The 27,505-nt window shown below is 59.5% G+C and overlaps 2 protein-coding genes across 2 annotated transcripts; one reads left to right on the top strand and one right to left on the bottom strand.

Moving 5' to 3' along the window:
- The first annotated feature begins 928 nt into the window (after positions 1-928).
- Positions 929-11,711, top strand: HCN2 (hyperpolarization activated cyclic nucleotide gated potassium and sodium channel 2). The gene is given in 11 exon segments (XM_030966679.1): positions 929-1,257; positions 6,193-6,616; positions 7,264-7,425; positions 8,036-8,254; positions 8,781-8,927; positions 9,183-9,423; positions 9,575-9,739; positions 9,862-10,442; positions 10,445-10,579; positions 10,581-10,635; positions 10,638-11,711. Coding segments are annotated over 11 exon segments (2,451 nt in total). The 5' UTR covers positions 929-1,111; the 3' UTR covers positions 10,814-11,711.
- Positions 11,712-12,305: 594 nt separating this feature from the next.
- On the bottom strand, positions 12,306-27,370 carry POLRMT (RNA polymerase mitochondrial). Its single transcript, XM_030966861.1, has 21 exons — positions 27,284-27,370; positions 26,622-26,717; positions 25,590-26,209; positions 24,740-24,870; positions 23,503-23,689; positions 22,961-23,110; positions 22,679-22,846; positions 22,179-22,349; positions 21,150-21,389; positions 19,792-20,571; positions 19,343-19,465; positions 17,613-17,735; positions 16,380-16,559; positions 16,190-16,276; positions 15,806-15,919; positions 15,186-15,235; positions 14,837-14,935; positions 14,450-14,522; positions 13,901-13,983; positions 13,473-13,552; positions 12,306-12,912 (listed from the first exon to the last, which is right to left on the bottom strand). The coding sequence occupies exons 1-21, from the start codon at positions 27,339-27,341 to the stop codon at positions 12,863-12,865; spliced, it is 3,663 nt and encodes a 1,220-aa protein (XP_030822721.1). The 5' UTR covers positions 27,342-27,370; the 3' UTR covers positions 12,306-12,862.
- Positions 27,371-27,505: the final 135 nt, after the last annotated feature.

The following is a 27,505-nucleotide window of genomic DNA, read 5'->3' as shown; positions in this document are numbered from 1 at the left end:
GGGTGGGAGGGTGTCACAGACATCTTGTCATGAAAATCTTTTCTTTAAGATTTTTTCCTCCTGAGAAGCTGAGAGGCCTCAGGAACAAAATGTTAACATTGGTTATCTGCTGCTGTGGAATGCAACAGGTGGATCTGTGATTGGCCCATATTGGATGTTTCTAATTAATGGCCAATCACAGCCCAGCTGGCTCGGACAGAGAGCTGAGCCACAAGCCTTTGTTATCATTCTTTGCTATTCTATTCTTAGCTAGACTTCTGATGAAATCCTTTCTTCTATTCTTTTAGTATAGTTTTAATATAATATATATCATAAAATAATAAATCAAGCCTTCTGAAACATGGAGTCAGATCCTCGTCTCTTCCCTCATCCAAGAACCCCTGTGAACACAGTCACAGTCACCCCTACTAAAGCATCCACCAGAGAACTACGAGCACCAGCGCTTATAACTCGAAACGCCGCTCCCTCGGCGGCGATGCGGACGGGCAGGGGCAGCGGAGCCCCGCGGGGAGAGCGCCCGGTCCCGCACCGCCCACACCGCACCGGGCACTGCGCTGCCGGACACCGGGGCCGCCGGGGCGGGAGGTGGATATCCCATCCCGGTGTTCGCTCCCGGTAACCGATCCCACCGGAGAGGGCCGTACCGGCGGGGGGAGCTGCGGAGCCGCCCGGCCCCCAGCCCAGCCCAGCCCCGCCGCCCGCCCCCGGCCCGCCCCCGGCCCGCCCCCGCCGCGCCGGCGGGCGCCACTCGGCCGCCGGTGGCCTCGGTGGCGGCGGCAGCGGCGGCAGGATGCGGGCGGGCCGCGGCGCGGCGGGCGGCGAGGCGGCGGCGGCGGCGGCGGCCGAGGAGGAGGCGGCGGCCGATGGGGCCAAGCGCGGCGGGGCGGCGGCGGCGGCGGGGCGGGCGCGGGGCCGCGGCGGGAAGGGGTCCCCGAACGGCGAGTGCCGGCGCGGGGAAGCGCCGCGGAGCCCCGGCCCGGAGCCGCCCCGCGAGCCCAAGGTCTCGTTCTCCTGCGGCGGCGGCGGAGCGTCCCCCGGCGGGGCCAAGGCGGCCGAGGAAGGGGCGAGCGAGGATGCGGCCGAGGAGGTGCGCGGGAGCCAGGCCAGCTTCATGCAGCGGCAGTTCGGGGCGATGCTCCAGCCCGGCGTCAACAAGTTCTCGCTGCGGATGTTCGGCTCGCAGAAGGCGGTGGAGAGGGAGCAGGAGCGCGTCAAGTCGGCGGGGGCCTGGATCATCCACCCCTACAGCGATTTCAGGTGCGGGGGGACCCGCGGGGCTCGGCCGCATCCCGCATCCCGCGGGGCCGGGCCGGGGAGCGGGGGCACCTTGAGCCGCCGCCGGCTGCGGGAGGGGACGAGCCGGGCATCCCCCTCCCCAGCGCGGCAGGGATGCCGGGAGCCCTCGCGGTGTCTGAGCAAGGGCATCCCCTCGTCCCCCTTGTCCTTCCCGGGCAGGTTCGGCCCGGCTCGGCCCTCCTGAGCCCCAGCGGGCCTTGGTGCTGTCCCCGGAGCTCGCTGGGGTTCGGTGTCCCCTCCCTGGGCAGGGGGATGTGCTTTGCAGAGCGTTGGGGGGCTGCCCCCTCCCCCAGGGAGGCCTGATGCTGTCCCTGGGGTTCAGCCGCTTTGAGGGGGATCCTCCTGGCTCCTGGGAGGACTCGAGTCCCCAGATCCAGCCTGTCTGCCAGGCAGGGAATGCCAAACCCGGGAGAAGGGCTCTGCAGCTCCATCTCCTTCCCTGGCGAGCTCCGGAGTGGCAAACGCTCCCCGAGCCGTGTGAAAGCCGCCGGCAGGGATGGCTGCGCCGGCTGGGGCAGGCAGCACGGCATCCTGCAGGGATGGGCACACCGAGCCCTGCTGGCATTGCTGCTGAGCCAGCGCTGGGAGCACCCTGCTCCAGACACCTCCAAAGGGCTGGAGGAGCCTTTGGCCAGGGGCTGGGGGGGCTCAGCCCCACGTCGTTGTGCTGCTGAGAGGTTTGGGGGGGCTCAGGGAGGGTTTGCTGGGTGCCTGAGTGGGGGATCCCCCCAGACAGATCTCAGGTTCTGTGGCACTGATGGGTCCCCGTGGGGTTCCCTGAGGCAGGTGAGGTGGCCACGGGCTCAGGGCAGGGAGCAGCACCTTCCCCTCCTGCTTTCACCCTCGTGTGCTGCTCCTGGGCTGCTTGGCATCTTCCAGAGGAGCAGTTGGAGGCTTTGGGGCACCCCTCAGGGCTGACTTCCTACACAGGGGTGGGTTTGAGCCCTTCCACCCTGGGAACCTGCCGTGGGAACCCAGTGGAGCACCCTCCTCATCTCATGGGCTGGGCACTGGGTTCTGCTGCAGGTGTGGGGTGAGAGTTGGTCACACTGCCTGGCCACTGCCAGCCCTGTGGGGAGCTCACTGTCCCTGCCGTGACAGAGCAGAGGTGGCAGTGCCAGGCGGCTCCTGGGGGCTTCACCCTTCCTCACTCCCCGTGCTCCTCCTCACCCTCAGCAGCTGTGGGGTGTTGGGGGAGCCTGGGAGTGGGGTGACCCCCATTCCTGCACCGGGGCAGAGCCTGCCCTGCTGCTCTGAGCTGGCAGAGCTGTGGCACTGGGGGCAGAGCCCACAGAGCTGCCAAGAGCGGGGATCTCCCTCTGGTGAGCCTGCAGTGGGCTTGAGGCCTCAGAGGATTCCCCAGAGTGCAGCAGCATCACTCCCTGCACTGGTGCTTGCAGCAGGCAGGTGGGTGCTGGGGTGACCTTGGCGAGTCACCCTGGCTGTCCTGCCCTGCACGGGCTTCATCCTCCTGGAACGAGGAAGACTGGAAAGCCATTGGGGCAGAGTGGCTGCCTGTGTTTTGATGCTGGAAGTGGCGTAGGAGAGTTCCCTGCCCAGTGGGGAGGAGCTGCAGGCAGAGCCATGGCATCCTCCAGCTCCACAACCGTGCACAGGAACAGGATCGGCCCACGCCAGGCTGGGCTGAGGAAGCAGCTCTGCTTGTGCCCCTTGGGGACATCAGTGCATCCCTCCCATGCTGTCCTGCCTTAAAGTAATCAAAAAAGCATTTATCCACTGATGATAATGGAGCGTGACCTGGCCGTGTTTGCCCTGCATTTCCCATCTTAAGAGAAAATCAGTCCCCATCTGTGACATCATTTCATAATCAGCGTTTAGCAATCCTGGCTCCTCATGGCCATGGTGCTGCCATCATTCACACACAATTCAGGGCAGATTTGCTCCAGGAACCAAAGTTGCTATTTACATAAATATTGAATGATGAGGAAGCAATCAGGGCGGCTGGTGAGATGCTGAGCTGCAAATCTGATCAAAGAGACCTTGTAAGTGTGTGCTGGAGCAGGGCCACCTCCTTTTGGGTGCTGGGCAATGTTTGTCATCCACTTTGCCACTTCTGGAGGAACAGCCAAGCCAGCAGCAACTCCTTCATTGCTTCATTTGGGGTTTCTGCACCAGCCCTGGGGCATTGGTGGTGGTTTGGAGGTGGTGGCAGTGCCCATCACCCTGTGACCACCAAGGGGCTGCTCAGGGGTTCCTCCGCAGGGCTGGGCAGGGACTGGGGTTGCAGCTGAGCAGGAGGTTCTCCCCGATGATGATTTTCTGTTGCAAGAGCCGTTCCTGCCTGTGAATCAGGGGCAAAGATGCATCCAGAACACATCCCTGGTGTTGCTTGCCTGGAGCCTTCCTCACCCAGGTTTGAATGCTTCCCTCTGCCTGGATGGTGCCACCACAGGGGCTCCTGAGCAGAGGGACGTGGCTCAGAGCTGCTCTTGCTCCTGGTGTGTGTGGCAGCTCTGGTGTTCCCATTGCCTGTGGTGAGGCTGTTGGGAGCTGGGCCCCTCCCTCTGCAGCGTCAGCTGCTGAAAGCCACCTCAAGGGGAGGACAGGCTGTGACCGACCTGGGCCATGGTGAAGGTTTGGGTCCTTGAGCAGTTTGCAAAGCCTTTGCACCCCCTTCCCCAGGGTAAAAGGCTTTTCCAGGGGAGAGGGCACCACTCATTCATCATAACTGTACTGGGATTTTTGTGCTGGCCACCCCTGCTCATCAGCTTGGGCAAAGTTCTGCCACTGGCTCCACAGCCCACTTCTCACAGCAATCTCATTTTTAGAAAATGAGTATTTAGTGCGAGTTTGCAAAGTGCCGATCCTGCCTCAATCCCGCACCAATCCCACACAGATCCTGCACTGATCCCGTGCTGCTCTGCCCACCAAGCAGCCTGGCTGGCATCTGGGCCCCACCAGAGCCAAAGGGCTCAGACCTCAGGGGCACAGGGGGTCTGAAGGAGCTCTGTCCATCCTGCCATGGGATCAGCACCGACAGGAGAGGTTGGATCATCCCTGGCAATCCCTGGAGCTCTGAGTGCCGCCAGTGGAGTTAAGCAGGGACCACCCTGGCATAGATGCCCCCCTCTAGGGCTTGGACCCGACTCTTATCTTGCCCAGGACCTCAGGGCAGCGCCACTGAGCCAGGCCTTGGGCGGGTGATGGAGCGGGGAGGTGGCAGCTGCCTCTTGCAGGGGCTTTGGGCATCTCCTGTCATCATCACTGTCGTACAATTGGGTCAGAAGCGAGGGAGGGGTGTCGAGGATCCTGATTAATTTGTTTGCAGATATTTTTAGTAGCCTGGATTGGATCTTTTTTCTGTGCACATGAACCTTCCAAGGAAGCAGGCGCTGGCATGGCACGCTGCTCCCCGGGGCGATGGCACAGGGTCAGCTGTGTGCAGGGGGGGATCAGGAGCAGTTTATCTGTCTCTGTAGGCCCAATTCTGCCCTGGCTCAGCCAGATTGCAGAGGGATTGGAGCCAGAGGGGAGTTTTGCCCAGCTGGCATGGTTATTTAATCTCTGTTCTTCGCAGCTTTGCATGGCTAATGCCCCTGTGGGACCCACGCAGCGCAGCAGGGTCAGTCTGAGAGGGAACTGCCAGGGGCTTTAGGGACAGATCCAGCCCCACAGCATCCCTGCTGATTTCAGCATCCCTGGGAGGTCGTGGGAGCCCAGGGCTCGGTGTAGGGGTGCAGGGGGGGGCACGGCTCCTCTGCCGAGGGTACCCTGGGGACCGCCCTGGTGTGAAGTCATCGTTTTGCAGCAGTGACATCACTCACGGTTGCCACGGCAATGGCTCACATGAGGAAGGTGTCATTGGAGAAAGGTCAGGAGCTGGGATGCTCGGCTCCTTCTTGTCCTGCGCTAGTCTGCGCAGTGGGGGGGGGGATGAGGGGGTGAGGACCTGGCCCACCTCCCCCTCCCGTGTGCGTGGGGGTCTCCTCCTCATCCCCCCATCCCCCCATCCCCCAGGGCACAGCGTGGCCATGGCACCCCCGCCCATCCTCCCGCAGCTCCCGGGGTGGGCTGGGCAGGGTGCGTGGGCAAGGGTCCCGCGTGTCCGTGCAGGTGGCACCGAGAGGATCCGCCCCAGTCCTGCCCCCCGCCCCGAGGTGGCCTCGCCTCATCCCGCCGTGCCAGAGCCGCTGTGACCTTGCAGATGCTCACAAAGGTCATGGGTGGCCCGGGAGAGGGGGGCGAGGAGAAAGGGGACAAGGATGGGGTGAGGCAGAGGGGGGAGAGGGGCAGCGCAGCCCGGGCAGGGCCGGGGGCGGCCGCTCACCCCCCCACGTGTGGCCGGGGCTGCTGCGGGCGCTGCCGCCGCTGCAGCCGTACGTGCTCCGCTGCACCGGAGCCGCGGCCGCTCCTTCCACCGCCCCCGCGCTGCGGGCAGAGCCCACCCGGGCACCCCCAATCCGCCACCCAGCCTGGCCCTGGCTGTCCCCGGGGCTGTCCCCTGTCCTCCCCTGTCCTTGGGTCCCCACTTTGGGAGTGCAGAGAGAGGGGGCTGCACCCAGGGCTCTCGGATTCTGACTCCACCCGGTGGTTTGGGGGTCCCCAAGCCCACGGGCAGCTCAGCTGGAGCGTGTCCCCCTCTGGTGCTTGGTGCCATCATTGTCCCCTCCCCCAGGACCTGCTGCCACGGGCCAAATCAGACCAGCAGAAGCCCTCAGTCCCATCCTCTGCCTCAGTCAGGGGCTCTGCTGGCTGACAGAACACCCTGGGGGCAGGATGTGGTCTCTGGGGAGAGGGGGGGTTCCTGTGGCTGAGGTGGCATTAGAGTGACAGTAGCCCAGTGGTGCAGGTCCCTTAGGGCAGGGCATGGTCCCCTTGGCGTGGAGGGGACTCTGGGGCGCTGGTGACATCCCCCAACATCTTCTCGCTCCCCAGATTTTACTGGGACTTCACGATGCTGCTCTTCATGGTGGGCAACCTGATCATCATTCCCGTGGGCATCACCTTCTTCAAGGAGGAGACCACGGCCCCCTGGATCGTGTTCAACGTGGTCTCTGACACCTTCTTCCTGATGGACCTGGTGCTGAACTTCCGGACAGGGATTGTCATTGAGGACAACACCGAAATCATCCTGGACCCCGAGAAGATCAAGAAGAAGTACCTCAAGACCTGGTTTGTGGTGGATTTTGTCTCCTCCATCCCCGTGGACTACGTTTTCCTCATTGTGGAGAAGGGCATAGACTCGGACGTCTATAAGACAGCCCGTGCCCTGCGCATCGTGCGCTTCACCAAGATCCTGAGCCTGCTGCGGCTGCTGCGCCTCTCCCGCCTCATCCGCTACATCCACCAGTGGGAGGAGGTGAGGGCCTGCCCTGGGAGCCTCTGGATGGCTGGAGAGAGTGGGAGCTGGGTTCCCTGACGAGCTGGCAGGGTGCAGAGGACCTGTGGGGCTGATGGGTGGCTGTGACCCACCCTGGAGGGTTTGGGCCATCCCTGAGCTGTGATATAACACCCACCATGGGTGGAGGCATGGCTGGCACATGCTGGCACACCATTCCCTGCCCTGCCAGCAGTAAGACTCATTCCCCCTGCCCAGCTCAGCACCTCCTGCCCCTTTGCCTCCCTACCCCACCAGGAGCTCAGGGAGGACAGCAAGACCCCCAGCTCTGTGGGGTTTCCATCTTTGAGGGTCCTCCCTGCTTTGAGGGGACACTCAGCCTTGCTGCATGGCTCTGGCCATGCCCTGGGAGCTGCCCTGCTCCCTCCTCAGTGCCCAGAGTATTTGTGTCTCCCTGATCCTCGTCAAGGCTCGCTGCCATTAGCGCTGTCCGGGCGGCAGCGCGGCGGCACCCGCCGGCTATAAATAGGCACAGCCACCTCAGTCCAGAGCCAGGCCAGCCACAGGAGCCTCTTCCAGCTGAGGCCATGCAGGTCGGTGCCCTGAGCAGGGCTGGGCACTGGGGGACAGTCCCCAGGCTCAGCTCCTGCCATGCCACCCACCCCCAGATCTTCCACATGACCTACGACCTGGCCAGCGCCGTGATGAGGATCATCAACCTCATCGGGATGATGCTGCTGCTCTGCCACTGGGATGGCTGCCTCCAGTTCCTGGTGCCCATGCTGCAGGATTTCCCCCAGAACTGCTGGGTTTCCATCAATGGGATGGTGGTGAGTTCCATCTGCCCCACCCCGTGCTCCTGCCTGCTCCCCGGGGCTCCCACCCATCCCCAGGTCATCCATCCTCCATCCTCCAGCCCCAGGAGACGCCATTCCCCGTAGGCCAGGGCAGAGGAGCACAGAGCACCCAGCCCCAGATGCTGGTGTCACCCTGGTGAGGTCTCACAGGACCTGGAGCAGGGCATTGATCAGGGTGGGAGGAATATGCTGACATGGGGCTCTTGGCCCCATCCCCTGCTGCCTTCTCCTGCTCATTAGCCACAAAGCTGCTATTAATAAATAATGGCTCCTGTTTCTAATTGCTGCCTCTCAGCCCTGCAGCCTCCTGCAAATGGCCCTTTTCCCCTGTCTGTCTCATCCTGTTTCATCAAATTTCCATCTCTGCTTTGTTCCGCCTGGCTTCCTCCTCTTCCTCCCCTGCCTGTCTCACCCTATTCCTTCCCTGCCTACTTCGCTGGGGGAGTTTGGAAAGTTTGAAAACTTTGCTTTTCAACATATTCCTCTTGCTGGGAGAGAACTGGGACTGTTGATGGAGCCAGGGCCTTTGAGCAATGCTCACACACACACCCGTGCATGGCTGACATTGTCCCTGTCACTGCAGAACGACTCCTGGAGTGAGCTGTACTCCTTCGCCCTCTTCAAGTCCATGAGCCACATGCTGTGCATCGGCTACGGGAAGCAGGCACCCGAGAGCATGACAGACATCTGGCTGACCATGCTGAGCATGATCGTGGGGGCCACCTGCTACGCCATGTTCATCGGCCACGCCACCGCCCTCATCCAGTCGCTGGACTCCTCCCGGCGCCAGTACCAGGAGAAGGTAGGGCTGCGCTGGATGGGGCCACAGCTTTGTCCCCTCTTGGAGCCATGTGGGGTGAGGGTTCCTGTCACCGTGTTCACAGGGGTCTTAGGATGAGGGAAGAGATGAGGATCTGACTCCATGTTTCAGAAGGCTTGATTTTTTATTTTATTATATATATTATACTAAAACGATACTAAAAGAATAGAAGAAAGGATTCCATCAGAAGGCTGGCTAAGAATAGAAAAAGAAGGAATGATAACAAAGGCTTGTGGCTTGGACTCTCTGTCTGAGCCAGCTGACTGTGATTGGCCATTAATTAGAAACAACCACATGAGACCAATCACAGATGCACCTGTTGCATTCCACAGCAGCAGATAATCATTGTTTACATTTTGTTCCTGAGGCCTCTCAGCTTCTCAGGAGAAAAAATCCTAAGGAAAGGATTTTCCATAAAAGATGTCTGTGACAGGTTCCCAGTCAGGAGCAGGAGTGGGACCAGCCCCATGGAGTGGGGATGTCCCAGCTGACACAGCTCTCCCCACAGTACAAGCAGGTGGAGCAGTACATGTCCTTCCACAAGCTGCCCGCTGACTTCCGACAGAAGATCCACGACTACTATGAGCATCGCTACCAGGGCAAGATGTTTGATGAGGACAGCATCCTGGGGGAGCTCAACGAGCCCCTGCGTGAGGTGAGGGCTGGAGAGCTGGGAGGAGGATGGGGATTACCCCCCCTTGCCAGGGGAAGGGATTCCCTGCTCCTTGCTGTGGGTCCCACCAGCCATGCACATGCTTGGGGTCAAACACCTCTTGCTGCAGCTTTGCAGCTCTTTATAGGAGCATGTCCATGCACAATCTGCATGCCAGAGTGTCCATGAGACTGGGGTGGGGAGTGTATTCCTGGGGAAGCACGTCCCAGCTCCCTGGGCTCACCCACTTCCCCGCAGGAAATCGTGAACTTCAACTGCCGCAAGCTGGTGGCCTCCATGCCGCTGTTTGCCAACGCCGACCCCAACTTTGTCACGGCCATGCTGACCAAGCTGAAGTTCGAGGTGTTCCAGCCGGGTGACTACATCATCCGGGAGGGCACCATCGGCAAGAAGATGTACTTCATCCAGCACGGGGTGGTCAGCATCCTCACCAAGGGCAACAAGGAGATGAAACTCTCCGATGGCTCCTACTTTGGGGGTGAGCACTGGCAGGACTGAGCCAGGGTCTGTGAGAGTCACAGGGACACCTCTGCTGTCCCAGGGCACCCACTGCCTGGTGGTTCTCACACCCAGCCCTGTTTTGTCCTGGATGGTGGATTCTGACCTTGGCCCTGGCGTTTTTCCCCCAGAGATCTGCTTGCTGACCCGCGGCCGGCGCACGGCCAGTGTCCGTGCGGACACCTACTGCCGCCTCTACTCGCTCTCCGTGGACAACTTCAACGAGGTGCTGGAGGAGTACCCCATGATGAGACGGGCCTTTGAGACTGTGGCCATCGACCGTCTCGACCGCATCGGTAGGACACAGGAGGACGTGGAGGGGAGAGGGGGTGTCTTGGCAAAGGGGGCAGCTGTGATTCCCATTTTGAACCCAGCATAGCTCCAGTACAGGGTCTCACGGTGCTTCCTCTCCCTGCAGGGAAGAAGAACTCGATCCTGCTCCACAAAGTGCAGCACGACCTCAACTCAGGTGTCTTCAACAACCAGGAGAACGAGATCATCCAGGAGATCGTCAAGTACGACCGGGAGATGGTGCAGCAGGCGGAGCTGCAGCAGCACACGGCCATGTACAGCCCCGTCCAGCCCCAGGTCACCTCTGCCATCGCCACCCTCCAGCAAGCCGTGGCCATGAGCTTCTGCCCGCAGATGGCCAGCCCGCTGGTGGGCTCCATGGCACTGGGCTCGCCCCGCATGATGCGCCGCTTGCAGTACGCCCAGGCCGTGCCCAGCCCCTTCGCCGTGTCCCCCGTGCTGCTGCAGCAGAGCCCCCCGCCGCAGCCGCAGCCCCCCGTGCCCCACGCCAACCCCTCGCCCTCGCAGGACCCGGCGCAGCCCACGGCCCTGCCCGCCTCCACCAGCGCCGCCGCGGCCGCGGCCAGCCCTCCGTCCCAAAGCCCGCTGGCCAGCCGGACGTTCGCCTACGGAGGTACCCCCGGGCCGCTGGGCTCGCAGCTGTCCCTCAGCCAGCAGCCGGCGCCCGGCTCGCCGCAGCGCCTGGCCGCACGCACAAGAGCACACAGGCGCTGCACACCAGCAGCCTCAGCCAGGATTCGCGGCCCCTCTCGGCCTCGCAGCCCTCGCTGCCCCACGGGCTGGCGGCCGGCAGCACCCAGAGCCCCCCGGCGTCCGCCCGCGAAGTCCAGCACCTCCATCGGAGGGGGCCCGGCCGCCGCGTCGCCGGGCCCGGGCCCTCCGCCGGGCTGCGGGCCCAGGCGCCCTCACGGGGGGCCCCGGCCCACCCGGCGCCCACGGGCTCGGGGCTGACAGCGCCGCCCGCCCTGCCGCAGGACTCGGCGGGCGCCCGCAGGATTCGGCGTCCAGCACGCCCCGACACGGACCCGGCCAAGTCCAGGCTGTCTTCCAACTTGTGACCTCCGCGCCGAGGGGCGGGCGGCGGGACCCCCAGCTCGCCTCGCCCTGCGCCGCCGGGTGAGGGCCACGGCCGCACCGCCGGCTGCCGCCCCCAGCCACGGCGCCAGCCCCGCTCCCCCGGTCCCTCCTGCCACCCGCTGCAGAGCGGGGCAGCTGCCGAGGGTGGGCCTGGGGCTGCCGGGCCCTCTCCCCACCGCGGGGTCACTGGGCTGAGCCCCCCGGGTGTGTCGTATCCGACCAAAGTCTGACCCTGTCGCCCGCTCCCCGCGGCGAAGCCCCGCTGCCCCCTGGCCTCCCCGGCTGCCCATAGAAGCCACAGCTGCATTCTCGCCATGACCAACTCTGTGTATGATATCTATGACCTGAACACATCCCTGTGTGTGACCCGCAGGACACCTCCCTGGGGCTGTCGGCGCAGCCCCGGCGCCGCGCGTGTCCCTGCGCCCCTCTCACAGACCCAAGGCGAGGGGTGATGGTCCAGGACTGGAGGTAAGTTGGGAAGGGTCTGAGGGATGGTCGCCCTGAGGCTTTTGAGCACCCACGAACACACTGTCCCCCACTCCGGGGCTGGCGGTGAGCACGGCCCCGTGTCCCCCTAGGCAGCGCTAGGACGGAGGCAGGCGCTGGAGCCCGAGCCCTGGGGCTGGGGCAGGCACCTGCTGAGCGTTCCAGGTGCCTGTGCGTGTGTTGTGTGTGTGTGTGGGTGTGTGTGCAGGTGTGTGTGCACGTGTGCCTCGCTGCCTCGCACTCTGGAGCCTTCCACATTGAATGTACCACGAGCGCGGGGCCCGTGCCAGCCCCGGCACCCTGCGGCCGAGCAGCCGGAGGGACAGGGCCCCACTCCAAGCGTCCACTTTCCCATCCAGCCCATCCTGTGCAATAAACGTCAGCAGCTGACAGAGCTACGCACGACTCCGGCTCTGCTTCTTCGCCACCGTCCCTCCCCGCCGCGCCTCCCGCTCCTCGTGCCCGCCCCGGGAGCCGGAACATTGGGCACAGCCCCAGCTCAGGCTGTGGGATGCAGCTTTGTCCTTTGAAGAGCTGTGTCCCTTGCCAGGAAAGCCACAAGGTGAAAAGCCTCTGCCAGCTCCAGCAGCAGCCAGAAGAAGCTAGGTGCAGGCTGAGTGTGAGCCTGTGGTTATGGGGCACAGCTCCAGCTGCAAGGTGCAACCATCTCCAGCACCAGCCCGGTGGAGAGGAGGTCTGGGAAGCCACAGTGCAGTGAGAAGGGGAACCTCCTAGCTGGAAAAGCTGCAGTTGGTCCCTGTGAGAGTCCAGTTCCTGCTGTAGCTGCACTGGCACAATTCCATGTTTCTGCTACAAAAGCATTTTCAGAATGTGACACCCTGTGCCCAACCAGTCAGCAGAGCAGGGCCAGACTGGGAGGCAGCAATCCCACCTCCCCATGCCCCTGGCAAAGATTTCAGAGGACACAGGTGCCATCTTCTATTTCAAAAAAAAACATTTTATTTACAATATTATACATGTTGACCCCCAAGTTAGTAGTTTTCCCTGCCTGAGCCCCAGTGAGCAGCAGCAAAACTCATCCCTGCAAAAGAGAGTGGAGAGCAGAGGCTGTGCTATGACAGTGAGGACAGTGCCCAGAGCTGGAGCAGAGCACTGAGCAGCACCTGCCCTGTGCCCAAGAGCAGATCAGTTACTGCCCTGCCAAGTTTGAAACCCTGCTGGTGGAGAGGGACAGGGCCCCAGGACAGGCAACAGCCAGTGCTCACAGCACTGGGGTGAGGGCTGAGGGGAGCCACCCTGGCTCCTGCCACCCCTTTGCCCCCAGCCCAGAGCTGCAGCCCTCTGCAGGGCTTGCTGCCCTCTCCCTGTGCTGGGACAGCAGTGACAGCAAACAGTGCAGAGCCCCTGTCCCCCAGCAGCTGCTCCAGCAGAGCCTCAGTTTGCCCCAGCACCTCAGAGTGAGGCTGGGCTGGAGGCTGCAGCTTCTTCCCCATGAGATGTGGGACAGAAGAGCATTGCAGGCCAGTGCCCACCATGGCTGGAGGTCCAGAGGTATCCCAGGGACCTGTGGGCTGCCAGGCTCAGCTGAAGAAATACGTGGAATCCATCACCTGCTTCAGGTTGAATTCACCTGAGGGGAGCAAAGGAGAGGTCAGAGAGTGAAGTGGGAAGTGCTTCAGTGCACGAAGGATCCCTGCCCCTGGACTGTGCTGCCCATGGAACCACTCCACAGAGAGGTCAGGCAGAGCCAGATGGCCTGGCAGACACAGGGCTGAGGGATTAGAAGGAGTTAAACTAATTGCCTTAATCCCATTGCATGTATATCATCTAGATCCTGGCAATTACCATGCCGAGGCCCTCGCTCCCATCTCTGAGCAAATGCTCGTGGTTGGAAACAGATGGGAGCAGAACAAGAGCAGGATGGGAAGAGCTGGGTCAGCCTGGGGGAAATCCCAGGGACGCAGTGAGGATGGCAGGGAGCACTGACAGGAATGCTACAGGGGAATGTGGACATGCTGGACTGCTCTGCCCCATGGCTCTGCAGTCCAACACAGGAGAGGAAACCTGATCCAAGGAGACAGCTCTGGCTTTTTGCCTTGCGGTGGTTTTGGGGGCCACTCCATCTCACTCTCATTCTCCTTGTCTCCAAAATGCTCCTGAGCTCTGCATGTTCCTGCCCCATGCTCCTACCTGTGCTGGGGACATTTGACAGCTGCTCCTTCAGTCTCTTCTGCCAGTGGGCTATGGGCTCTGTGCTGGAGCTGGATGAACTAGAAGGGAGCAGATTAAAAACACAGGTTATCTGGAGCCAGGCACACCCTCCTCTGCTCCCTAATGCAGCTTCTGACAACAGGATTCACCTCTTCCAAAACAGACCAGGCACCCCAGAATGAGAGCAGGAGCTCAGCCCCAGCAGCCCAGGGCAGGCTTTAAGGCTGCCAAACCCTCTCTGGCTCTGCAGCAAGAGGGTGCAGAGCCCTGGGTTTTTACACAGCTGTTGAAGGTGATTTGGGTGTCAGGCTTCCCCAGAGAGCAACCCCCAGGCAGGTGACACAACCTGTGAGCACCTGGACATGACCTCTGTGAGGTGGGGGGAAAATCCAACAGGTCAGGAATACCTGCAGTACTTCTCCAGCATGAACTCAGACAGATCCTGCAGAATCTTCTCACTGTGCAGAGCCACAAACTGCTGCCGACAGACCTGACCCAGGGACACAACAGTGAGGTGCAGCTTAGCAGGTGTTTTCTCTCCTTCTAGTGACAGAGGCGAGGGGCAGGGAAAGCAGCAGGAGTGAGAAGGGGGGGCTGCCAGACAAGGGTGAAGGGAATCAGCCTGAGGAGGTGTGAAGCACAGGTTGACCCTCATCAGCACAAAAGTCCTTGGGCAGGTCCCAGGGCAGGGCAGGGACACTGGCTGCCAGAATCTGTGGAAACAGACCTGTTTAGTGCCTGTTTCCACAGATTCTCCCCACACACTCCCTGCAGAGTGGGAGGAGAAGGGGCACCAGGAAATCAGCTGTGACCGCCAGCAAACATCCCAGGTTCACTTCACTCGGGTGAATCAATCAGCCTATGGAGCAAAGCCCAGGGGAGGCGAGGCCTGGCGTGGGCCCAGAGCACAGATCAGCAAGATCTTGCTCCCAAGGGAGCCAGGAGGACACTTTTACCTGGTTCATGACATCCACAGTGAGCGCGTGAGTCCAGTAGCAATCGTGGACTGAGACGAAGGTCAGGCCCTTCCTGGGAGGGGGCAGAGGTGCCATGAAGCAGAGCTGAGAGCCCTCTGTGTGATGGACCCACCCCATGCAGAACCTCTAGCTGGGACAGGAGCATCCCCACACAAGAGGGGGACTCCCTGCACAGCAGCTTTTCAGAGGGAGTTTCCCAATCCCAGGATCTCCCTGTCCCTGTCCTGCTGCTTCCTTTCCTTCTCTGCCAGGAGCCCCAAATGCCCACCCACCATGGACTCCTCAGTCCCATGTGATGCTTTGCCCCAAAAATTCTCTCCCATGAGGGTCCTGAGCCAGGTGAGAGCCCAGCTGCCCACTCCCTACCTGAGGCAGTGCAGTGCTGTGAGCATCATGTGAGTGGAGTCCAGAGAATGGATAAAATTGGGGGGAAAGGCATTCTTCTGCTTCACAGTGTCAGGTTTCCTGGAGGACAAAGCAGGGCACAGAGGAGCTGGGACATTTCAGGGCCAGAGATGGCAGCACTGGCACAGAGATGGTGACACCCCAGCCTGGGGGTGAGAGGGCTGCCCTGAAGGGCCCCAAAGCCCTGCTGCTCTGTCCTTCTGCAGCTCAGGGGCAGTAACAGGAGCTCTGGCACTCTTTGAGAGCTTCCCTGATAGGAAAGCTTTGTCCCCAGAGCACAGGTTGGTACAGGCCATGGTTTTGTACTTACTGGCTGCTGTTGGAGGTTTTCACACTCAAACGCTGCATGCCACAATTCAGCTGTGGGGAGAGAGGGCACCACAGTGTCACCCTGCACTGCCTGGCAGCACGCTGGGCTGGGCACTGCCCCCCTCCTCTGGAGAGGGGTCTGTGCCTTTCCAGAGTGTCCCAGCACCACAGCAGCTGCCACTGCCCAGTGACACTTTGCCCAGCTCCCCTCCTGAGGGCTCTGGCAGGCATCTGAACCCCTTCACCCTCTCAGGGTGAATTGGCCCTGCTGGAGCCGGGCTGGGGGGCTGTGAGTCAGCGCAGCAGCACGTGGGAGGTGACAGCACTGAGACTGAGTCACAGGAGCCCTGAGGAGGCTCTCAGAGCGGGGAACGGCCCGTGCCCCAGCTGCCTGAGTGGGATGGAGCCACAGAGCTTCCTCAGCAGCTCACCCACACACTCCAGGCTCTGCAGGGAGCCATGAGGCTGGAGGATGTGCCTGCACTCAGGGATCCTACCTGCTCTGCAGGCTCACCCACCAGTGATGCCAACCTGCCAGGCCTTAGCCCAGGCTGTCTTTTCCCTGCTCCCACCATGGCACAGGGAGGGTGGGGGCCATGAGACCTGCCACTGGACACTCACCACAGTGGACCTGGAGCGATAGTAGGGCTGGATGATGGGCAGTCCCAGAGGTGTGACCCACTCCACTGTCCGGCCTGACTGGGCGATGAGCTTGGCACTCTCTGTCAGCCAGTTCTTCAGAAGAGGGGAGGAAGTAGCTGGACTTAGTGTGGAGCTGGGAGACCCCATCCCCTCCCAGCACAGGCCACCCCCATCCTGCCACAGAACTCCCCAGTGCTTACTGGGGGTGTTTGGCACAATCCCACACCTCTGGGCTGGGGCAGGAGGATCCTCTCTGGGCCAGGAGCCAGGAGAACCATCTCTCCCCATGGAGCATCCCCTTGTCTATGTATAATGGACCAGGGAAGGAGAAAAAGTGGAAGTACAGGGCAACAGGCTCCTTACCTGGATATCTCGTGTCGCTGAGAACATCTCCTTGATGCTGTTGAACACCTGCTTCACCAGATAATGAGATGCCTCCCACAAATACTCCTGGCACAGAGCAGAGGCAGAGAGCCATGGGTCATACAAAGGGACAGCCAAAGAGAGGAAAGTGACAGGAGCCAGGGAAGGGGGACACACAGAGGAATGCTACCTCGGGGAACTCATCGATCTCCTTGAGGCGTTTCTCGATCTGCAGGCGGCCGCCGTAGCGAGTGACCCCGTACACGACCGTCATCACCGTCTGCTTCACCACCTTGCGGCTGATGAAGCCCTGCAGCACCTGGGCAACCTTCAAACCCCTCTCAGCATCCTTCTTCCGAAACTCCTCCACCTGAGAGAGTGCCTCCAGTCAGGGCTGGCATGAGCCTCGCTGGCTGGAGGCCTGTGGGACCCTCCCAGCTGGGCACTGCCTGCCCTCAGGATCCCTGCAGCCCATTTTCACCACCCTGGATAAGAGAAGGCACCTGCTGAAGGGATCCAGCATGGATAACAGTGCCTGCAGAGCCTTCCCTGCTGCCTTGGAACTTCTGAAACTTCTCCACCTGAGCAGAGTGCCTCTGAGTCAGGGCTGACATGAGCTAGGCTGGCTGGAGACCCCTCTGTGGCTGGTGAGACCCTCCCAGCTGGGCACTGCCTGGCTCAAGCTCCCACCAGAATCCCTGCAGACCCTTTTCCCCACCCTGGGTATCAGAAGGCACCTGCTAAAGGGATCCAGCATGGGTAACTGTGCCTGCAGAGTCTTCCCTGCTGCCTCAGCACTGTCCCTTGGCAACTGGGTGGTGGCAGCTGGGACAAGGACACAGCTCGACTGTGGCTCAGAACTTGGGTTCTCCTGCTTCTGCCCCCCCAGTGATAACTGAGCAAGGCCTACACGCCCATAAACTCTTCCTGCTCTCTGGAGAAAACCTGCTGAGACCCAGATGGGAGATGCAGGGTCCAATGCCAGCTGAGTGAGCCTCTCAGCTCTCTCCCAGTGGCAAATTTCATATCATGTCTTGCCAAAGAAACCAAACACTTTGTAGCAGAACCAAGGCTGAATCTCTACCCACTCCTTCCAACTCAGCTCAAGGAAGAAAAATCTCATAACCCATGGGCCAGCCAGCTGTGACCAAGAGATGAGCAGCATCCCTTGCTCTCTTCCACCTGTCCAGCCTAGTTCTCCCAGGCTTCATTCAGGACAAGTGAGGACAGCAGAAATCAGAGGGGATTTCTCCATGAGGACAGATCTCCAGTCAGATCCACTTGGGGACAGACAGTCCAGCTCATGCCTCCCCAGCTCTCTGCACACTCATCCCCACCTTTCTTCTTGGGAGGTGTCACCCTGTGCACACCAAGAGGAGAAGGCAGGTCCAAAAGGACCCCGTGTGTCCCCACAGAGCCTCACCTGCTGGGCCACTGCACTGTAGACATCCTGAGGGAGCCCACAGGGCACCAGGTTGACGGAGGCAGCGCCGCTGAGATCCCGGCCGAGCGCTGCGTAGTGCTGCAGCCCATTGCAGGAGCCATCCTGCAGGGAGAGCACCAGGCAAACAAGGAGTTAATGCACGGACAGAGCCCTGCTCATCTGCCCCCTCCCCATGCACAGCTACCCTGGCCTCAGGTGGTCATTATTTCCCTTCCCCACCCTTCAGAGCAGTGACCATCTCCCAGCAGTGACCATCTGCCTTCTGGCCAGGTTTCCTGCCTGGGTCCATCCCTCACTGCTGTGACCTGTGAGGTTTAAAATCAGAAACCTCACATCACCACCTCTGTGGGTTTCCAAAGACATCAGAGCTCTGTGGAAACACTGAAAACCAGAAAATTGGGAAAACACTGAATATATCTGGGATGCTAAAAGCAGCCTCAAGAGGCAGCAGTCAAAACAACCTCAGCAGTGGGATCAGAGGCAGGAAAAGGCAGGCCAAGGCAGAGATCCCTCAGGAAGCCCCAGCTGGCTCTGAAAAACATCCCTCTGACAGAAACCAGCTCCCACCCAGATTTCCCAAAGCTGCATCAGAGGCATGGTGAGTTTCTGCCACAGCAGCTGCCCTTGCAGCCCTCCTGGAACCGAGAGCAGCTTGGGTGAGGCAGACAGGACCTGAATGATGGTGCAGGAACATCTTGGTTCTCCCCAGACTGCACTGGCAGTGATGTTTCTCAGAGATGTGCTGCTGTTCCTGGCCTGCTGTACTCAGGCTCTCCCAGACACCCCAGAACTGTCAGGTTCCTCAAGCAGGGCCCCCTTTCTCCCCCCACTCCCTGCAGTGTGGAAAGGCAGCACCAGGACCTGGTGGCTCTGTTAATTGAGCACTGATGACTCAGGCTGAACGAGACTCTGGAACCCTCCAGAAGAAGTCCTTGCTGATATTTCATTAGCTGCACCCTCCACACACCCCCAGCTGCTCTCTTGACCTTTTGTTGTCATCAAAATATCAGACCTGACTCTCTCATGTATATTCCAGGCAGAAAAACTGCTGCCCTCCCCACTCAGTCATGGCCACTTGATCTTTTCCTAAGAGAAAGGAGCAGCCCCCCTTCCTTTACCCATGGCCACTATCAGCCTTGTCCCTGTGCAGCCAGGGAGGGCAGGTGCCTTCAGGGAGCTGAGCAGCACCTGAGCAGGCACAGGGCACATGGTGACAGGCCACTGAAGGTGGGGGACAACCACCTCTGTCCCCCTGCCCTTCCTCAGGGTTCCAGACCTGCCATATTGGTTCTTGCAGAGCTGCTTGGCTGCAGGCACAGAGCAGGAGTGGAGGAAAGGCCTCCAAAGCACAGCTCTGAGCACTCCAGCCAGCCAGGTGTTGCCCTGCTGGGCCAACTTCCAGTCCTGATCCTGTGGCTGCAGAAGGTGACACTGGCCTGGCTCTCACCCTGCAGCAGCTGCCAGGGAGCTCCCAGCTGGGCTCTGCTCGAGCCAAGGGAAGTGAGGCAGGCCTCAGATGTACCAGCTCATGGATGGCTGCAGGCAGCAGCAAATTACCAGAGTTCTCATGCCAAAATGCCCAACACTGTATTTCCATTCCTAAAAAAACCCAGTCAGGTGGAGCAGGGATTGCAGAGCTGGAGACCTGGATGCTCCTTCCCTGCCCTGCTGAGCCTCACACAGGCTGTGAGGATCTGCCAGGCTCCTACCTGGTGAACTGGGAAGTGAGAGATGTAGGCTGCAGGGTCTGGGGACCTCGAGGCTTTGGCAATTTCCATACAGCATGCCAAGGCTTGCCAGGGCTCATCCGTGTCCATCCACCACTTCCTGCCCTGGGAATGAGAAAGGCCAGGCTGGTGGGAGCAGGCAGTGCTCCTGTGCCCCTCAAATCACAGGCAGGAGCCCCTCAAATCAAATCAGCAGGAGCCCCTGAGCACCTGGGGTACACTGGGCACAGCACCTCCTCCCACCATGCCTCCACTTCCCTAGTTTTACATCATGTTTTCAGACAGCAACAGGTTATTTAGGAATTTAAGTTATTTAGGAAGGCATTGCCTTCTCCCTTTTTACCTCTTAAAAGTGTATCTTTCATAATGTTTTTGTTACAAAATCAATTCTGATTTCCATTTTATTTCACTCCCCAGAAGCTCCCACGTACCGTGAGCGGGTGGTCAGCCGAGTCCAGGATGTCCTCCATGATTTCATTGGCATACTCCAGCCTCTCCTGCAAGGCATTCTTCTTCTTCAGCCCTGTCAGGTTGATGAGGTGGATCTTCAGCCAGTCAAGTCCTTTGGGGCCCAGTGGCTTCCCCTCTGCAAACAGCAGGATGGCCCTGGTGACATCATTCCCCAGGTGGTTGAAATAGGGTGGGCATGGGTAAGTCCTGCCACGGAAGTCCATGTTGTGAGGGAACCAGAACACCTTGTCCCTGACATAGTTGGCGATGGAGAGCTTGTAGAGAGCGTCCATGCGCAGGCTGTGCATCTCTGCAGCCTTCTTCTTGCACAGGAACACCTCGTGCTTGAAGGACTTGCTCCAGGTGGAGGAATTGCCAGGAGGAGTGGGAGGCTTGGGAGCCTCAGAGAGGGGTGGTGGGATGTCCAGCTTCTCATCCCCTTTGTCATTGAAGATGGAGATGATGATATCCAGCACTGGCTGGTTGATCTTCCAGGCACAGTTGCCCAGCTGGTTCAGGGCATCCAGCACGGGGTGGAGGTTCACGAGGGGACACTGCTCCAGGAGCAGCTGGTGGTGGGTGGTGTCATCCATGAAACGCATCAGTTTGGTGTCATTGAGGACAAAGGCACCAAAAGTGGGGGAGGTCCAGGGCACAGGGGGGCACAGCATGGGCATGGCAGAGGAGTTGAAGGTCAGCGTGGTCTCTGCAGCGTTTGACACAAGCTGGGAGAAGATGGGATGGGGCCTTATGAGCCCGACCTGGAGAGGAGGATCAGCAGCAGAGGCTTAGGGCTGGAGTGTGGAAGAGCCTGTGGTCAGTCAGACATTCCACAAGGATCATGCCAAGTAAGGTTAAACCCTTCTTACCTGCAAGGAGAGGTCAAACCAGCGAGAACTGCTAACTCTTGTATCTGAGTATAAAACCTCATTCTCCTTACTTTCAAAGGATAATAGTAATCCAATGGTCTTAGGAGCCACTCATCTTGGTGCAAGCCCAAGTGAAAGTAATGGACCTCTCACTAGTCCTAAACACACTCATACTCTTAACCCTAGTAACCCTCTCCACCCCCATCCTATTTCCACTTCTATCCAACAACCTCAAGAACATCCCCAACACAATTACAAACACAGTCAAAACTTCCTTCTTAATCAGCCTAATTCCAATAACAATCTCCATCCACTCTGGAACAGAAAGCCTCACCTCCTTCTGAGAATGAAGAGCTCCTAAAGCATCCCTGAGCAGGAATGGCAGCAAGGACACAAAAGGGCCTTGCAAGGGCCTGATTTTGAGGAAGGGGTGTCCTGCACAGCCCTAGAGGCCCCAGGATGAGGCTCACCTGCCAGTTACTGTAGAAGGAGTAGACGTGGTAGAGGACAGGGATAGGTTTGGACTCCAGGCGACGATTGAGGATGTTCCTGGGCACCTTAACAGCCTTCACCAAGAGCTCCAGCATGTGCATGCCCAGGCGCATGAGGAGCACACACGGCCAGCTGCAGGACTTCAGGTTCAGGGAAGGCCCAAAGCCTGCTTCTGCCACCAGCTTCTCCCAGTATTCCCGTGGCAAGTGCTGCTTAGGCTGGGAGGTGGAGGGAGAAAATGGAGTCAGCTGGATGGGATCAATCTACCTGAGATATGGCTCTGAGAAGGACTCTCCTATCTTTGTGTCCCCAAAGGTCCTTCCTGATAGGGGTGTTTGAGGAAGGAGGGCTGAGGAGGCTCTGTCACAGATATCTTTTATGAACAATCTGTTCCTTAGGATTTTTCCTCCTGAGAAGCTGAGAGGCCTCAGGAGCAAAATGTAAACAATGATTATCTGCTGTTGTGGAATGCAACAGGTGGATCTGTGATTGGTCTCATGCAGTTGTTTCTAATTAATGGCCAATCACAGCCCAGCTGGCTCAGTCAGAGAGTCCAAGCCACAAGCCTTCGTTATCATTCCTTCTTTTTCTATCCTTAGCCAGCCTTCTGATGAAATCCTTTCTTCTATTCTTTTAGCATAGTTTTAATATAATATATATCATAAAATAATAAATCAAGCCTTCTGAAACATGGAATCAGATCCTCATCTCTTCCCTCATCCTAAGACCCCTGTGAACACGGTCACAAGGCTGGGCTGAGCCCAACAGTGAGAATGGGAACAGTGGCACTGCATCACACCCCAGTGCTGACACCCTGTCCCCACATCTCTTACCCAGACTGCAGACCTGCCTGCCCCTATGAGCACCCAGCTCTGAGAACAACCTGCTCACCTGGTCCTTGAGGTGCCCAGGGCAGTGGCCTTGTTCCCTTTCTCCCCTCTTGTCCTCTCCTGCCCTGCAAAGCCTAGAGCTTTCCTGCATGGACTCCTGGTTCCAAGGGCTCCTACCTGGCTGTCCTTTGCCAGCAGCTGGATGTAGCTCTCATAGATCTGCTGCACCTTCTCCAGCTGGCCACTGCGCAGCTTCCTCTGGATGATGTACCTGTCGTAGACTTTGGAGCCCAGCTCCCTGGCCAGGACTGCCAGGGACTCACCTTGTGGAGACAGATCATTGAGGATCTGGGAAAGGGGAAGGCAAAAAGGGTCTTAGGAAGGAGGGACAAAGACACACAGCAGAGAGACGGAGCAGGAGTTAAAGTTGCTGTGCAGGGAGCACAGAAAGATGCTGATTTCCATGATACAGAACAGATGGCGAGGAAGGAAAAACACCCAGGACAGAGCATGGATTTCTCTAGCTGCTCTGCAGAGGGAGCAGACAGCCTGCAGCTAATAACCTGGTAAACCTCTCAGGAAATCCCAATTCTGCTCCAGTGGGACATTAGTGCTCTGTGACAGCCCCATGGCTGCTAGTCCAGCCCCACTCCTGGGAGGGTAGGGCAGGCTCCTACCTGCAGCATGATGTCCACATACTCCTCATCTGGCAGCAGACACAGGTAGGGGTAGAGGATGTTGTACTTGGACAGCCTCTTGGGCCTGGCCATGCTGCGTTTGGAGTTCTGCAGGGCCTGCAGGATGGCATCCCGCCACTGCGAGCGGAGGGTGCCCAGCAGCTCACGCTGCAGGGAAAAGGAAGAAAGAGAGCTGGTCAGCATGAGCAGCCCCTTCTTTAGCTCATGGACCCTCAGCTCTCACCCACAGGTCCTGAGGGTTGCCCCAGAGCCGAGCTTTACCGCTTTGATGGCCTGTGGGGTCAGGGGCTTGGCTGCCTCCACTGAGTCGATGGTCACAGTGTTCTTCAGCTCCATCTCCAGCTGCTGCTGGAATCGCTCCTGCAACTCCTGCATGGAGAAATCCAGCTTGGGGTACGACCCCATCGTCTCCTGCAATGGGACAGAGGCAGTAGGAGGAAGAGAAGCCATGCTCATTCTCCCAGCTTCCCTGCAAGAGGAACAACTGTGGTACAATTCTGGGTTGAAAGCACCTTGCTGGGTCTAGAGGTCTCTGGCAGACAAACCCCAGAGGCTGCTCTGCTCCTGTGTGATGGTCAAGCACTTCCCCAAGCACCCCCTCCCCTGCATGGAGGCCATCTCCAGCCCCCTGCTTTGCTGTTTCCCTGTAAGGCTGTTAGTAACATCATTCATTTGATGATTTGTGTGGGCTGGGGCTGTTGGACACAGATCAGGTTAAAAAGCTCTTTCCTTCTAGCCCTCCCCTGGGCTGTACCTAAGAACACCTGGCCAGCTTCAACAGCTCCCTGAGTGCTGTGTCTTACTCTGGAATAGAAGTCCTGGAGCAGAGAAGACTTGGAGATCCTGGGGCTGGGTGGAGGAGGCAGCTGGTAGTTGGGCTGGACAGCCCTGATGGCCCGCAGCACCATCTCCTTCTCATCTTCCTCAAACAGGCACTTTTGGAAGAGCTCATCCACATGGAAGCCACTGCTGTTCAGCTGCTGCAGGTATCTGAGGAGGGGCAGACAGGACAGGCTGGATCTTCCCCAAGGGCCTGAGCATGTTGTACAGGAGCTGCCTCAGCACAGCCCGTCCCACAAGGTCACCAGCAGCCTCAGGTTACAGGGATCAGGTGTCCATCCCTCAGCCTGCACTGCTGCAGAGCTTCCTGGGCAGGGAGGCCACTGCAGCTGCCCACAGGCAGCCCACAGCCTGCGCTGTCCTGACACAGCTCCACACGTCCAGCACAGCCACTGCCAGCCCCCTCAGAGGCAGATGACTGGAGATATTCCCCTGAAGGCATCTAGAATGTGTCAGCAGCCAGAGGACCTGGAGCAGTGATACATCCCTGAGGTTCAGCACTAGTGCATCAGAAGCTTTCTCCATCCTCTGACAGGAGCTGGCTGTGCCTCCAGCCCCAGGCACTGCCTCCAGCCCCAGCCTGTGGGATCTTCCACAGCTCTTTGAGCTGCTCCCTTTAGCACTGACACTTTCCTATCCATGAAATCTACCATCTACAACCTTGCTATCTTTAGCACTGATACTTTCCTGTTCATGCTCCATGAAATCTACCTGAATCTCCTCACCAAACTCTTCTGGAGAGCTCTGCAGGAACCAGCTATGTGACTGAGCCCACCAAAATAGGCAAACCCCACAGAAGTGCCATAAAACCAAACAGAGGAGCCATAAAACCAAACAGAGGAGCCAAACTATTCCCACCAGGCAGCAACAGAGGGGCCAGAAGGAGAGAGAGAGATGCCTGGGATGGGTGTGGAACCAAGGAATCCCTGACTGGAGAGGGCTTCTCCCAGCCCAGCTCTGGGGGGAACAGTGCCTGTTCTCACCTTCCACATCTCCTCTCCCTGCACAATCTCAGCCAAACTCCCCAGCAGCTGGGGGTGGCAGGGAGTGTGCTCCAGCCACCCCAAAATCTGGCCATGAGAAGTGGCTCAGATCATCCAGGTGGGCACACAGAAGGGACAGCTCTTCCTGACCCCAACCCCCTGCAGCATCTCCCAGCTCTCCAAGCACAGCATGTGGAGCACCTGAGGCAGGTGTTACCTCAGGATGGCTTTGGGAGGTGACTGGCTCCGGCCCGTGCACTCCAGGGCTGCGGCGTAGGAGTCCAGGTTGGGCTGGAGACCAGCGGCCTCCAGGATGGAAAACAATCGGTCCAGGCGGTTCAAACAGCCCTGCAGGAGACACAGCAAGGAGGCTGGGGTCACTGAGAAGAAGGTTGTGCACATTGAGAAAGGAAGAAGGCTGTGAACATTGAGAAAGGAAGGAGGCTGTGCACACTGAGAAAGGAAAGGGGCTGTGGACATTGGAAAAAAGGCTATGCACACTGAGAAGGGAAGGAGGTTGTGGACATGGAGAAGGGAAGGAGGCTGTGCACACTGAGAAAGGGACTGTGGATATTGAGAAAGGAAGGAGGATGTGGACACTGAGAAGAAAAGGAGGCTGGGGTCACTGAAAAGGGAAGGGGACTGTGCACACTGAGAAGGGAAAGGGGCTGTGGACATTGAGAAGGAAAGGGGCTGTGCACACTGAGAAAGGAAGGAGTGAGAAGAAAAGGAGGCTGTGCACACTGAGAAGGAGGCTGGGGTCACTCAAAAGGGAAGGAGGCTGTGCACACTGAGAAGGGAAAGGGGCTGTGCACACTGACACCAACAGCCCCAAAATCACAGCTCCATGCCTCTATACTGCTCAGATTTAGTCAGGTCTACCCTACCCTTTCCCCACTCCTCTCAAAGCCACCTCACAGGGATCTGTGGCCCCATGCCAGCTCAGTCCCCCTTGCCAGCAGCACTGCTTGGACACTTGCTGAAGTGACAAGCACAGGTCAAACCAGCTGGAGGCTCTTCCTCACGAGCCAGCCCCTCTCCCACCCGGAGCAGCCAGGGTTTGGTACCTTCCTAGCCCAGATGCGCATGACAACGTTGAAGGCACCAACATCCAGCACCTTCCTCTTCACAGGGGAGCTGTGGCACAGCAGGAGGTACCTCTCAGCCTCCTCTGCCTGCTGCAGGAACAGGAAGCACTCCAGGTTGGCCTGGATGGTCTGCTGCAGCACCTGCTGGTTACTCTTGTCCTTTGGCATCCTCTGAGGCTTCTTCAGCTCTGCAGCTCTCTTCACTTCCACCACCCTGGGCTTGCTGTGGGGGCTGCCAGAGCTCTGGGTCCAGGCAGTGGCTGCTTTTGTCTTTGGGATCTTTGGGCTCTTCATGGCTTTTGTTTTGGGTGTGGCCTCTGCCTTGGCCTGGTTCCCCAGAGCCAGCTGGGAGGCAGCACTGCCCAATTCCTGCTTCATCTTTGGCTGCTGGCTGTACATCTCCTTCTGCAGCTTTTTGGCCCAGGTGCTGGAATGAGCCAGGCTATTACCCTTTGCCCTGGGAATGGGCTGCTTCTCCTTGGGGCCAGGGACCACAGCCTCCTGGTACTTGTCATTGTCCAGTGCAGCCAGTTCCACTTTGCTGACTGTCACCTCTGGGATGTTACTGCCCTGGAGCTGCTTGGCTCGAGCTTTCAGCACTAGTGGGAAACAGAGAGGTGATGGGAGACAGGGCACAGCAAAAATCTCTGTCCTGTCCTCACCCTGGAAGTACCAGGACTGTGCTCAAAAAAAAGGGTTCACACAAGAACTTCATCCCTCCTTGGCTCCAAAACAGAGACACCAACCTCTGTCTCTCTGAGATCTATCTGCAAGCTGGGGCTCATCCCAGAATCCCTGGAACCCACCCCAGCATCCCTGGAACCCACCCCAGCATCCAGGAACCCACCCCAGCATCCCAGGAACCCACCCCAGCATCCCTGGAACCCACCCCAGCATCCCAGGAACTCACCCCAGCATCCCTGGAGCCCACCAGTGTCACTGCCAATGAAAAAGCAACAGCCCAGGCTGCTCTGCCTGCTGTCTGCTCACTGCATCTCTCCCAGCACTCACCTTCCAGCAGCTCTGTCCTCTCACAGGGGCCATTTCTGTTCGCCTTCTCCTTGGTGCTGGCAGAGGAGTAGCTCCTGAAGATTCTCCATGGAATCCCTGACATGAAGAACACAGAGGTGTTGGGGTCAGAGGAAGATTGGAAGCTCCACACCCTCAAGCACTCCCTGTCCCCCACTGTGCCCCATGGCCCCAGGTGGACACTGCAGGACAGGCTGAGAGAGGGATGTTTCTCAGCAGCAGCACAGGAGGGCAGGAGGGCCAGGGCCACCCCTCAGCCCCCGGAACCAGGGGCTCAGAAGGAACACGGCCCCAGGGACACCACAAACCCCAGCGCTGTCAATGGGGCGGCAGCACCCCGAGACCCCCCGAGCATGTGGGTGCTCTCCCCCAGCTAGGACACGACCCAGAGCCCCCAAATCAACCCTTTGGAGAGCAACAACATCCCAGCACTTCCACAGCCCGACTCTATCCCCGAAATGCTCACGACTCAAAAAAGACCCTCCCATGTTCCAGGTGTATCCCACAGAACGCTCAGGACCGTGGGACGTCCCGGCCCAGCTCCGTCCGCACACTCGCGCCGTGTCCCGCTCTCCTGGTGTCCCTGCCGTCCCTCCATGCCCCCCCGGAGCGCCGCTGTGCCCCCGGTCCCCGTTCCCGCTCACCGGGCCCCCTCAGCCCGCCCGGGCCCCTCAGCACCGCCCGCAGCCTCAGCAGCGACATCCCCGGGCCACGCGCCCCGCGCGCCCCCGCGCATGCGCCGCGCCGCCGCGGGGCACGCCGGGAGCGCGAGTCCTGCCTCGCCGGACTACAGCTCCCATGGTGCAGCGCGGCCGCGCTCCCGCGCCCCCTGGCGGCCGAGGCGGCCCCGACGGGGTGGGCCGGGA

This window comes from Camarhynchus parvulus, chromosome 28 (genome assembly GCF_901933205.1).
Source record: "Camarhynchus parvulus chromosome 28, STF_HiC, whole genome shotgun sequence".
NCBI classification, from domain to species: Eukaryota; Metazoa; Chordata; class Aves; order Passeriformes; family Thraupidae; genus Camarhynchus; species Camarhynchus parvulus.
This window is presented reverse-complemented; position numbering and strand designations above follow the sequence as displayed.